This window comes from Loxodonta africana, chromosome 1 (genome assembly GCF_030014295.1).
Source record: "Loxodonta africana isolate mLoxAfr1 chromosome 1, mLoxAfr1.hap2, whole genome shotgun sequence".
Taxonomy (NCBI): Eukaryota; Metazoa; Chordata; class Mammalia; order Proboscidea; family Elephantidae; genus Loxodonta; species Loxodonta africana.
The window spans coordinates 85170228-85182599 of record NC_087342.1 but is presented as its reverse complement, the minus strand read 5'-3'; the positions used below and the strand labels follow the sequence as shown (position 1 = coordinate 85182599).

At 36.9% G+C, this 12372-nt stretch overlaps 1 protein-coding gene across 1 annotated transcript; it reads left to right on the top strand.

The window, feature by feature from the left end:
- The first annotated feature begins 592 nt into the window (after positions 1–592).
- LOC135232791 (olfactory receptor 2W1-like) lies at positions 593–1540 on the top strand. Its single transcript, XM_064293893.1, has one exon. It carries the CDS (start codon positions 593–595, stop codon positions 1538–1540), a length of 948 nt encoding a protein of 315 aa, XP_064149963.1.
- Positions 1541–12372: the final 10832 nt, after the last annotated feature.

The window sequence follows — 12372 nt, the reverse complement described above, 5'->3', positions numbered from 1 at the left end:
TCTGTATATTTCAAAATAACTCCAGAAAACTTTTAGGATCAGACAGTATTGGAAGTTATTCCCTTTGCTTTATTCAATATTAATGGGGCTTTGCTCCTTAGTAGAATGATACATAAAATAATTATAATAAAAAAGATCAAATGAGAAGTTATTGATTTGAATTCTGCATCCTTAAGCATGCACAGCTGCTATGTTATTGGAGGAAATTCTTCCAGGAAAGAGCCAGACATTAGAAGACATTTAATGATATTAAATTTAACAGAGTTTCCTTTTACATACTACAGTGATTGATACAGATTTCCAGATTTTAGCAACCATTCTATTCATTATAACATACTTTGGACTTTTCATTTGATATTCAAAAAACTATCCTATAATCTGTAACTTTTACTACCACAGTTTAAAGTTTTTAACATTATCTAGATGATGAAAAAAATGTTTATATATGTTTGGTAGTAAAAAAAAAATATCTACACCTTGAATGCAATACTTGACTTTCATCTGGCAATGAAGCTCGTAAATATAGTCACTGTGCCTTCCAACATGTTGATTATTCCATCTTCAGAATGGCTATTTAAAAAAAAGAAAAAGAATGATCAATGAGAGCTACTTCAATGGAATTATACTTCTTGGATTCACAAGGCACCCTCGACTGGAGAAGATCATCTCTGGGGTTGTCTTTTTCTTCTACACCATTGCCTTGATGGGAAATATGGCTATCATCCTGCTGTCTTTCCTGGATGACCATCTCCAAACTCCCATGTATTTCTTCCTTAGAAATTTGGCCATCTTGGATCTCTGTTACAGCACAAATATAGTCCCACAGATGTTGGTCAATATCTGGGGTAAAGACAAGAGAATAACCTTTGGTGGTTGTGCCTTTCAACTTTTCAATGATGTCACACTCTGCATCGTTGAATGTATCCTTCTAGCTGTAATGTCTTATGACAGGTTCAACGCTGTCTGCAAGCCTCTGCACTACATGACCATAATGAACTCACAGCTCTGCCATGGCTTAGTGGCCATGGCCTGGTTAGTTAGTGTTATTAGTTGCATGATCCTTTCCCCCTATGCCATGAGTCTTCCTCGATGTGGAAACCACAACCTAGACCACTTTTTTTGTGAAATATCTGCCATGGTGAAGAATGCATGTGTGGACACCACAGCCATAGAGGTAACCACATTTGTTGTATGCCTTCTTATGGTTCTTGTTCCTTTTCTTCTCATTCTGGTCTCATATGGCTTCATTGCTGTAACCGTACTCAAGATCAAATCTGCAACAGGGAGACAAAAAGCATTGGGAACTTGTTCTTCCCATCTCATTGTGGTATTCATCTTCTATGGGACTCTAATCTACATGTACATACAACCAGGAAACAGTCCAAATCAGGATGAGGGTAAACTTCTCAGTATCTTTTATTCCATTGTTACCCCCAGCTTGAACCCATTGATCTACACACTAAGGAATAAAGAGTTCAAGGGGGCCATGAAAAGGCTGATTGGAAAAGAAAAACATTTCATGGACACAGCAGGACACTAACTATTTTTTCCAGCAATTTCCAATGTGAAAATTGGCCCTTTCCAACCTTTAAATGTAAACCACTTATTTTGTAATCTTCACATAAGCGAGGGAAAATACTTAGAAAAAAATACAGTAAAATTCAGTGTATTTATAGGATAATTAATACATGCCAACATGTGTACAAAAACCCATATTTAAAATTAAATTGCTAACTGTGGTGCCAACATTAAAAATAACTTTCATTGATGCATTGGCTGTTACCCCAGTTATATTGAAGTTGATCAATTTAATTCTAATACTCTCCTTTCATTATGCTAACTAAATATCATTGTCATACATTCAGTGAGGCGAAAATCTGTTCTTATAGCACACTGTTTTAAGGTATAACAGCTTTACCTCTCCCATTTTCAGGAATACGTATACCACAAATATAGAGCCACAGATGGTGCTCAATGTCACTGGTAAAGACTTTGTGAATAGTGCTACAATGAACATTGGCGTATAAGTATCTCTGTGCATTTCTGCTTTCAATTCTTTTGGGTTTATACCTAGGAGTGGAATTGCTGGATCATACGGTAATCTGATGTTTAACTTTTTGAGGAAACACCAAACTCTTTTTCACAGCAGCAACAGAAGAAAGGAGAAAACAAAGATCAAAGCAAAGGTAAATGAAATCGGGAATTTAAAGACAATTGAGAGAATCAGTGAAATCAGAAGCTGGTTTTTTAAAAGATTAATAATTTCGACAAACCTTTTAGTTATGCTGACAAAGAAAAAAAGAGAGAAGATACAAATATATAACATCAGAAATGAAAGTGGGAACATTACAACTGGCCTTACAGAAATTAAGAGGATAAGAGAATACCATGGACAATTGCATGCTAACAAACTAAATTTTCTACATTAAATGGAGCAATTCTAGAAATACATAAGCTTCCTACATTGACTTAAAATGAAAATAGAAGATTTCGGCAGAACTAGAACAAGTGAAGAAATGGAATCAGTAATCAAAAACCTCCCAAAAAAGAAAAGTCCAGGACCGGATAGGGAATTCTACCAGACATTTATAGAAGATGTGGTTCCAATCCTTCTTATACTTTTCCAAAACATAGAACAGGTAGAAACACTTCCTAACTCACTCTGTGAGGCTAGCATTACTCTGATACCAAAGCCAGGAAAAGATACCACAAAAAAAAAAAAAGAAAACTACAGACTGATATCACTTATGAACATAGATACAAGAATCCTCAACAAAATACTAGCAAACTAAGTCAAAAGCGTATAAAAATTGTATAGATGTATTTACAATAACAACAAAAAAGGTGCAGCTTCTGAAGCTGCTTATGCACAAGCAAACACCTCAAGGGTTTTAGTTTCTCGGTTTGGAGGTTTTTGGTCATGGTTTCATGGGACATCCCAGGTAACTGGCCTAATATGTTTAAAGCTTTGGTTCTGTCTCCTAGTTCTTTGCATAGTGCCTGGGGTCTTAAAAGTTTGCAAGTGGCCATCCAAGTTACAACAACAGGTCTCTGTTTCCCTGGAGCAACAGCAGAAGGAGAGTCAGGAACAGGAGGAAGGAATGGAATGTGTGGCTAATTGCCTCCATGAACAATTGCCTCCTCTGCCAGGAGACCAGAACTGGATGGTACCCTGCAACTGTTACTGAACATTTTGATCAAAGATTCTATAGAAGAATCCTGATCAAAATGGTGAAAATTACAGGATAGAAATTCAAATTCTCATGGAATCCAGCCTTTTTGGAGCCATGGATGCTGGATGAACCCCTAAAACTATTGCTGTGAGATAAACCTTAAACCAAAAATACCCATAAAGACTTCTAAAAACCAAACAATAATTTTGCTTCACTGTTAAGGAATGTCTGACTTAAGCATTGTGCTCTTTTAAGAACTATCTATATGGGTTTTATATGGGATCAAATTGACATCAGCAACTCAAAAGTTTAGATGGGAAACATAGGGGGCAGTGAGTTTATGTTAATGGGGAGGAAAAGCAGAGTGAGAATGATTGCACAACTTGAAGAATGAAATCGATGTCATTGAATTGTACATGTAGAAATTGTTGAATTGATGCATGCCCTGCTGTGTATATTCTCAACAACAACAACAAAATAAATTTTGGGAAAAAAAAAAAAAAAAAGGATTGTACACTATGGTCAAGGGCGATTTATCCCAGGAATGCAAGGATGGTTCAGCACTAGAAAATCACCTAACATACTACATCACATTAATAGAACAAAGGAAAAGAAGCACATGATCTTCTTAATTGATGTAGACAAAGCTTTTAACAAAATCCAGCACATTTTCGTGATAAAATTGTTCAACACAGGAGGAATAGAAGGTGCATTCCTCAATCTGAAAAAGGGTATTTATGAAAAACCCACAGATAACATCAAATTCAATGGCAAAAGACCAAGTGCTTTCCCTGTCCTACTCATCTAGTTCTGCTATAACAGAAATAACCACAAGTGGATGGCTTTAGCATAAAAAAAATCTATTTTCTTACAGTCTAGTAGGCTAGAAGTCTAATTTCAGGGCATCAGCTCCAGGGAAGCCTTTCTCTTTCTTTCTGCCCTGGGGGAAGGTCTTTCTCACCAATCTTCCCCTGGACTTGGAGCTTCTCTGTGCAGGAACCCTGGGTCCAAAGGATGCACTATGCTCCCAGCACTGCTTTCTTGGTGCTGTGAGGTCCCCACTCTCTGCTTACATCTCTCTTTCCTTTTATCTCTTGTAAGATAAAAGGTGGTGCAGCCCACACCCCAGAGAAACTCCCTTTACCTTGGATCAGGGATGTGACCTGGGCAAGGCTATTACATCCCACCCTAACCTTCTCCAACATGATCCAATCTTGCCTCATTAATCACAGGCAGAGATTAGGATTTACAAAATACAGTAAAGTTATATCAATCACAAAATGGAGGAAAACCACACAGTACTGGAAATCATGGCCTAACAAAATTGACACATATTTTGGGGAACACAATTCAATCCATGACACTCCACCCAAAATTTATGTCCTTGCTATATATAAAACATACTCACCTCATCTTATCATAGCAAAAGTCTTAAATCAACTCCAAGTCCAAAATTCAAAAAATTCCTCTTCATTTGTGTAATATAGAATACAGGTTATCTGCTTTCGAAGTACAGTGGCAGAACAGGCACACGCTAGATGTTTCCATTACAAATGGGAGAAACTGGAGGGAAAGAAGACATAACAGGCACCAAGCAAGTTCACAGAACACATTACATTAGCCCTCAAGGCTTTGAATATAGTCCTTGTTCTCTGAAACAATTTACACAATGGTTCTGCCCTTCAGACTCTAGGTATTGATCTCTAGATTTTGAATGGAGATCCCTTGACCCTGGGCTTCAGCACCTCATTCCAGGCCCACTGGGACGGCAATTCTGCTCTCTTGGCTTTAGGCCCAACATTATCCTAGTCCATCTGAGTGGCAACTCCATTCCTGGAAACACCAGAGGCCATGGCTCCACCCTTTGAAACTCCAGAGGTTAAGGCCATACCCTTTGATACTGAGACAGCTCAGCTTCGTGTGTTCCTTGTCTCTTCAGCTTCTGCTTCCAGGTTTTTTGGCCTCTCAGCCCTCGGGCCTCACCTGTCCTGCTGGGGCAAGTGTTCCAAAGCTCTGTAACTTCACCAATAAGTGCCTGGAGGCACCCCACTCTGCCAGGAAGCCTCCTGTGCAAACGCACTCGGCTCTCACGCTCAATGGGTTGGCTCCAGTGCCATCTCACACTGCTCTCCTGGTTCTGCTGCTGCCTATTCTTTGCTACTGCTTCTCACCATCTTGTCACCTCTGGTGTTAACTGTTCTCCTCCCTTCCTTCTGAGTCCTCCATCCATTCACAGCTTCAAAACTGCTTCCACATTTCAGGTATCTGTTAAGAGCAGCACCCCACTCTCTCAATACCAAATTCTGTCTTAGTCATCTTGTGCTGTTGTTAATAAATACCACAAGTGGATGGCTTTAACAAAGAGAAATTTATTTTCTCACAGTCTAGTGGGCTAGAAGTCCAAATTCAGGCCCTCGGCTCCAAGGGAAGGCTTTCTCTCACTGTGAGCTCTGGCGGAAGATCCTTCTAATCAATCTCCTCCTGACTAGGAGTTTCTCTGCACAGGAACCCCAGGTCCAAAGGACAAGCTCTGCTCCTGGGTCTCCTTTCTTGGTGATGTGAGTTCCCCCATTCTCTGCTCACATCTCTCTTTGCTTTTATGTCTTGTACTATAAAAGGTAGTGCTGGCCATGCCCCAGGGAAACTCCCTTTACATTGCATCAGAGGTATGACCTGAGCAAGAAGGTTACACCCCACCCTAGTCCTCTTCGACATGATCAATCTTGCCTCACTAAACAAAGGCAGAAATTAGGATTTAAAGCATATAGGAAAATTATATCAATCACAAAATGAAGGAGAACCACGCAATACTGGGAATCATGGCCTAACCAAGTTGACACACATTTTGAGGGGACACAATTCAATCGATGATACCTGCTTAGGGTCAGGAATAAGACAAGGATGCCTACTGTCACCACTTCTATTAAATATTGTGCTGGAAGTTTTAGCCAGAGAAAATAAGCAAGAAAAAGAAATAAAAAGGAAGGAAGGAAGGAAGAAGTAAAACTATTCCTTTCCACAGATGATACTATCCTATAAAAAAAAAAAAAAAGACTCCGAAAGAATCCATGAGAAAGCTACTGGAGCTAATAAATGAATTTAGCAAAGTACCAGGATACAAGGTCAACACACAAATACCAGTTAGGTTTCTATACATCGATGATAAGCAACCTTTAAAAGGAAATTAAGAAACAAGTCCTTTATGTTTCTGGTGTAGTAGCCAATATTATTTTTTTTCTTTCTCCATCTCTTACTCTATATCATGGTAATTACACTGTCATAAATTTTTATTCACAATAAAGAAGTTTAAAAAATGCTAGAATGGATCATTCTATTTCTCATACCCTCTCTCTCATGAAACCTGGAAGCTTAAATAAAGCAAAAAATTAGGAATATCATATTTTGTTCTTGTAGTTCTCAAATGTGAAAAACATGAATTTAAGAGAATTCTGGAGTCTAGGTATTCCCACTGGAGAAGTTAAAGTAAAAATTTTTCAATAGCCCTTTGAAGCATCATGAATTCTGAGATGCTTATAATTATTTAAGGTCGGTAGTGGCTTTTCAATTCATCCCAGCTTCCCAGATGATGGCAATACTCTCAGTTGTTCTGAGATGTCTACAGTAGAGAGACATTCAGCATTCTGAGTATGTAGTTAGTATTTTAGAACTGTTAAGAACTCCACGTTTCTGGAATTCCACATGCAAAGAACAAGTGTTTAAGAAATAGAGCAAAGAAAACAGAAGAGAGGAAGATATATATAAATAATATATAAAATAGGTTTTTTCAGATTCAAAGAACGTGAGTGTACAGCTTGACAATTTACAGTTAAATACGCTGATGTAACTTTCACCTTTGAGTCGAAATCGACTTGACAGAAATGGGTTTCTTTTTTTTATTTTTTTGGTTAACACCCACCTGGTTCAAGTCTTAGAAAAATTTGCTGAGAATCCCAAAGTGCTCCATCCTCTCCACTCAACAGTAAACATTGTACTTACATATTTAGATTTCATTTTCTTTTATTGCTTTACAGATGTGATCTCTAAATAATATAGCATAACTCTAATGTTTTTGAAATTTTATATAAGTGGTTTCTGTTTTGTCTGGCTTCTTTCAAATAACATCACACTTTTTTAAGATTTATCCATGTATTGAGTATTTCTGCAACTTCACTCATTTCTATTGCTGCAGTATTCCAAACATAATTTATTCTACTGTTCACGAACATTAGTTTTTTTTTTTTTTTTTTTTAGTTTTTGGCACTTAAGAAAATACTGTTTTGGACATCTTTATGTGCATATTTTGGCTCATTTTGCATGTATTTCTCTCAAGATATAGATGATAGAAAGAGATGGATGGATAGATGGTTGGTTGGACGGATGGACAGACGGACGGATGGAAGAACGGACGGACGGAAGTATGGATGGAAGTATGGATAGGTAGGTAGGTAGGTAGACAAACAGAGATAATCTCTATCCTCAGTATACCTGTACTCAGCTTTTTAAAATACTGTCAAAATTTTCTGAAGTAGTTGTACGAGATTACATGCTTGCCATCACTGAGTTCTGTTGCTCCACATCTTCATCAATATTTCATTCTGTCAGATATTTAAAAATATTAGCCAATCTAGTTGAAGTGCATGATGATTCTAATTTTTGTGATTATTGATAAAAATTAGCATCGTTTTTAAAATATTTTGGCCATTTGTGCTTCTTCATTGAGATATACCTGTTCAAGTTTTTGCCAATTTTTCCTATTTTCTTTTTAATATTATGAAGGATTTATATGCTCTGGATTCACAAAAAAAAAAAAAAAAAAAAGAAGTTGCCATTGAGTCAACTCTGACTCATGGTGTCCTCATGTGTGTCAGGGTAAAACCGTGCCCTATAGGGTTTCCACAAGCTGATATTTCAGAAGTTGATCACCAGATCATTCTTCCAAGGTGCCTCTAGGTAGACACCAACACCCAACCTTTCAGTTAGCAGGTGAGCCCATGACTGTTTGCATTATTCAGGGACTCTTCCCTTCACTTAAGCCCTCTAAATTTATCTTAACAATGTTATAGTTTTGTATTTAGATGTCTCAAATCTATTTTTGTGAAATTTCCTCCTGGTATTTGATCCATTTTTATTCTATCATAAATTGTATCCTTAAATTTTTCAATTTCAATTTTGACTTTTGGTAGAATATAAAATAATTATAAAATTAATTTCATGTATTGACCCTGTATTCAGATTTTGGCAACCATACTTATTAATTCTAACAATTTATTTATAGATTATTTTAGGTTGTCTGCCTGGTGGCACAGTGATTAAAGCACTTGGGTGTTAACTGGAAGGTCAGCAGTTAGAACCCACCAGCAGCTCTGCAGGAGAAAGATGTGTCAGTCTGCTTCCATAAAGATTTGCAGCCTTCAAAACTCTATGGAGTAGTTCTACTCTGTTCTATAGGATTGTTGTAAGTAGTAATTGACTCGATGGCAATGTTTTGTGTGTGTGTGTGTGTTTATTTTGTTTTGTTTTACGTATGCAACAATGTTATCTGTGAAAAATAAGTTTTATTTTTTCTTTCCAATTTATATAACTTTTGTTTCTCTTAACTTGCTGCACTAACTAGACCAGTAATGATGACAAGTAGTAACTGTGAGCATCCTTATCTTCTTATTCCTAATCAAACAGAGGTTTTACTTCACTATTGCTATATAATGAATGTGATAGGTGTCATGTTTGCACGTGTCCTAGTCATCTAGTGCTGCTATAACAGAAATACCACAAGTGGGTGGCTTTAACAAACAGAAATTTATTTTCTCACAGTTTAGGTGGCTAGAAGTCTGGTTTCAGAGTGCTGGCGCTAGGGGAAGGCTCTCTCTGTCCGGCTGGGGGAAAATCCTTTTGTCTTTCAGCTTCTCTTCTTTTGTTCTTTGATGATCTCCATGTGGCATCAATCTTTCCCCATTTGTGCTTCCTTGCTTCTGTACCTAGTCTGCTCCTTTTGTAACTAAAAAGTGTTGGGTTTAAAACATACTCCACACTGATATGACCTCTTTAACATGATAAAGAAAATTCTATTCCCGGGTGAGATTACATTCATGGCTATAGGGGTTAGGATTTACAATACATATTTTGGGGGGACACAATTCAATCCTAACACCATTTTTTGTCAGATGTATATTCCTTAGATTCCTTACATTCTTAGACTGATGGAATGTTTTAGCATGAATAAATATTAACTTTTATCGAACTCCATGTATTGAGGAGACCATACGAGTTTTTTCTCCTTTGCTTTGATTCTGATGTGAATTAGATTCATTTTTCCATTCTTCTAATGTCCTTTCTGGGTATCTGTATCTAGGCTATGCTGGACTCATAAAATTAGTAAAGTTCCCTCTTTCACCAGAATCTAAAAGAATTAACCATATTTACATACATAATCTAAAAGAATACATTTAATCAGTCTTTACGCTGAGAAAATAATACAAGAACCTGGACTATATGAAGGAGAATGTGGCATCAGGATTGGACGGAGGCTTATTAACAACCTGCAATATGCTGATGACTTGCTGAGAGTAAAGAGGACTTGAGGCACTTACGGATGAAGATCAAAGACTACAGCCTTCAGTAAGGATTACACCTCAACACAAAACAAAAATTCTCACAACTCGACCAATAAGCAACAGCATTGATAAACAAAGAAAATGTTGAAGTTGTCAAGGACTTCATTTTACTTGCATCCACAATCAACACCCACGGAAGCAGCAGTCAAGAAATAAAATGACGTTGCATTTGGCAAATCTGCTTCAAAAAACCTCTTTAAAGTGTTCAAAAATAAAGATGTCATTTTAAGGACTAAGGTGTGTCTGACCCAAGTCATGGTATTTTCAATCACCTCAAAAACATGTAAAAGCTGGACAATGAATAGAGAAGACAAAAGAAAAATTGATGGCTTCAAATTATGGAGGCTTCAAATTGTGGAAGAATATTGAATATACCATGGACTCCCAGAAGAACAAACATCTGTCTTGGAAGAAATACAGCCAGAATGCTCCTTAGAAGCAAGGATGGTGAGACTTCATCTCAGTACTTTGGGCAAGTTATCAGGAAGGACCTGTCCCTGGAGAAAGACATCCTGCCTGGCAAAAGAGAGGGTCAGCGAAAAAGATGAAAACCCTTGATAAGATGAATTGACTCAGTGGCTGCAACAGTGGGCTCAAACATAGCAACAATTGTGAGGGTGGTTCAGGACCAGGCAGTGTTTTGTTCTGTTGTACACAGGGTCACTACTATGAGTGAGAACCGAATCAAAGGCACCTAATGACAACAACAATGTATGTATTCTATCACGTCTTCTACATATAACGACAATTTATTTTTTCCTTTCTAATGCTTTTCTTTTTAGGTTTATTTATTTATTTCCTTATTGCATTAATCAAGATCTCCAGTACAATACTGATTAGAAGTGGTGACAGTGGTCGTCTTTTTCTCTCTCACAGACTGAGGAGGAAAACTTTCAGGATTTCACCTTTGAGTTTAATGATTTGTTATAGGTTTGCGTTAAGGACATTTTCCCCCTATTTCAAGTGCTGAGCATTCACTTTCATAAACAGGAGCTGAACTTTATCAAACACTTTTCCTTCCTCTACAGAGGTGATCAGGTGACTATTTTTTCCTGATTTTATTGAATTTTATTGCTTCAATGTGGTGACTAATATTGCCTGAATTTCAAATGTTAACCTTGCTTTTCTGGAGTAAACACAACTTTGTCCTGTCGTTTTCCTTAGTACATATCATAGTATTCCTCCCCCAGATGACTGGTAAGTCCACCTGGTTGACAAATAGATCATTGAAATCAAGTAATTTCAAAATGATCTTTTTTCAGTTTGTAGACCGATGTCTTCTTTCGTCTTAATTATATTTGCACATAAACTCCAAGTACACATATATTTAATCACCTTGATAAACTTTAATGACTCTAATTTTCTCACTTTTCTCATACTTTAGTTCATTTCATTTTCATTTTATTCAATCTTTTAATCTTGTCTTCATTCTACTTTAAAGTTTTTTCAGCTGTGTGTGTTTTTTTTCCACTCTTAAATTTGGTTTTATTTCTTTCTTTTTCTTCTGTTCCTTCTCCTGAACTATAGTACATTATGGTTCATCTCATTCTGTCTCCATATCTTCTATGAGTTCTTGTCTTCATGTTCTGTTTTTTGGCCTCATAGAGTTAGTTATTTCCTTATGTTTTTCTTTTTTAATTAGATGTAGTTCTCAATCCTCATCACCTGCAAAACAGTATAAGATGAAGTGAGCGTTTGTCTGCTATGTATTTCTTATCTGACCCTTTCATGCCTCTTATTATGATTATTATTATTACCTGGAACTCATTTGTTTTTCGTTACTCATATTTATATAAGTTGATATTTCTTTCCTGGGACAACTAATTTGGGAATATTTGTGTTGGGGAAGAGCCAAGTCCATGTTTTAAGCCATAAGAATGCTCCTTCTTACCCTGGCATATGTGTCCAAGTGAGCTCTTTTAGCTTTTTTATATACAGTTAACTGAGATTTTCTAGGTCAATTCTAGGTCTAGTAATGCTTCTTTTCACTGATCTAACATATCTTTCAAATATACCTCACCTCTGTGGTTTCTCGTTAGCTTATGCTAGAAGTCAAATCAGGTCTAAGTGCTCTTCCATTGATATTCTTCATCCCCTGTTCCTCCTGCTTTAACGAGGGCCAGTTGGTTTATTCCCAGGCTGCATTCAAAGAGAAAAGATCTTGAAACTATTTGCAGCAGTGAGCATTTTCTTTCTGTATCAGCCCACACTGCTTCACCTTCACTTCTTTCAAAACATTTTTCTATTTTCTGTTTGGGAATCTCTGTTTCAGAGGCCGCCTTCTTTAATGAAGTTTGCATTTTATGCTCGTTTGTTTTCCTTGTTGTTTTGAGGTGATTTCTCAAAACACACGGGAAAGTAATGATTTTTCACATTAACTAGAATTTTAACATCTCATTTTAAATAATCTTAGAATCATTGTTAAGGCTTGCATTCTCTGATCACATTACTAAAGCTATTCCACAATGCAAAGTGCCAAAATTTTGTGGGGAGGAACATGTATTTACAAAATGGCAATTACAAAGGTATATTTGATTGAAAAGGGACACTTGTAGTTTAGTGGTAGACTTCTCCTCTTCCATGTGAGA

What these genes read in the sequence shown, in the direction of transcription:
- LOC135232791 (XM_064293893.1), top strand. Translation starts at nt 593, where the DNA reads ATGATCAATGAGAGCTACTTCAATGGAATTATACTTCTTGGATTCACA.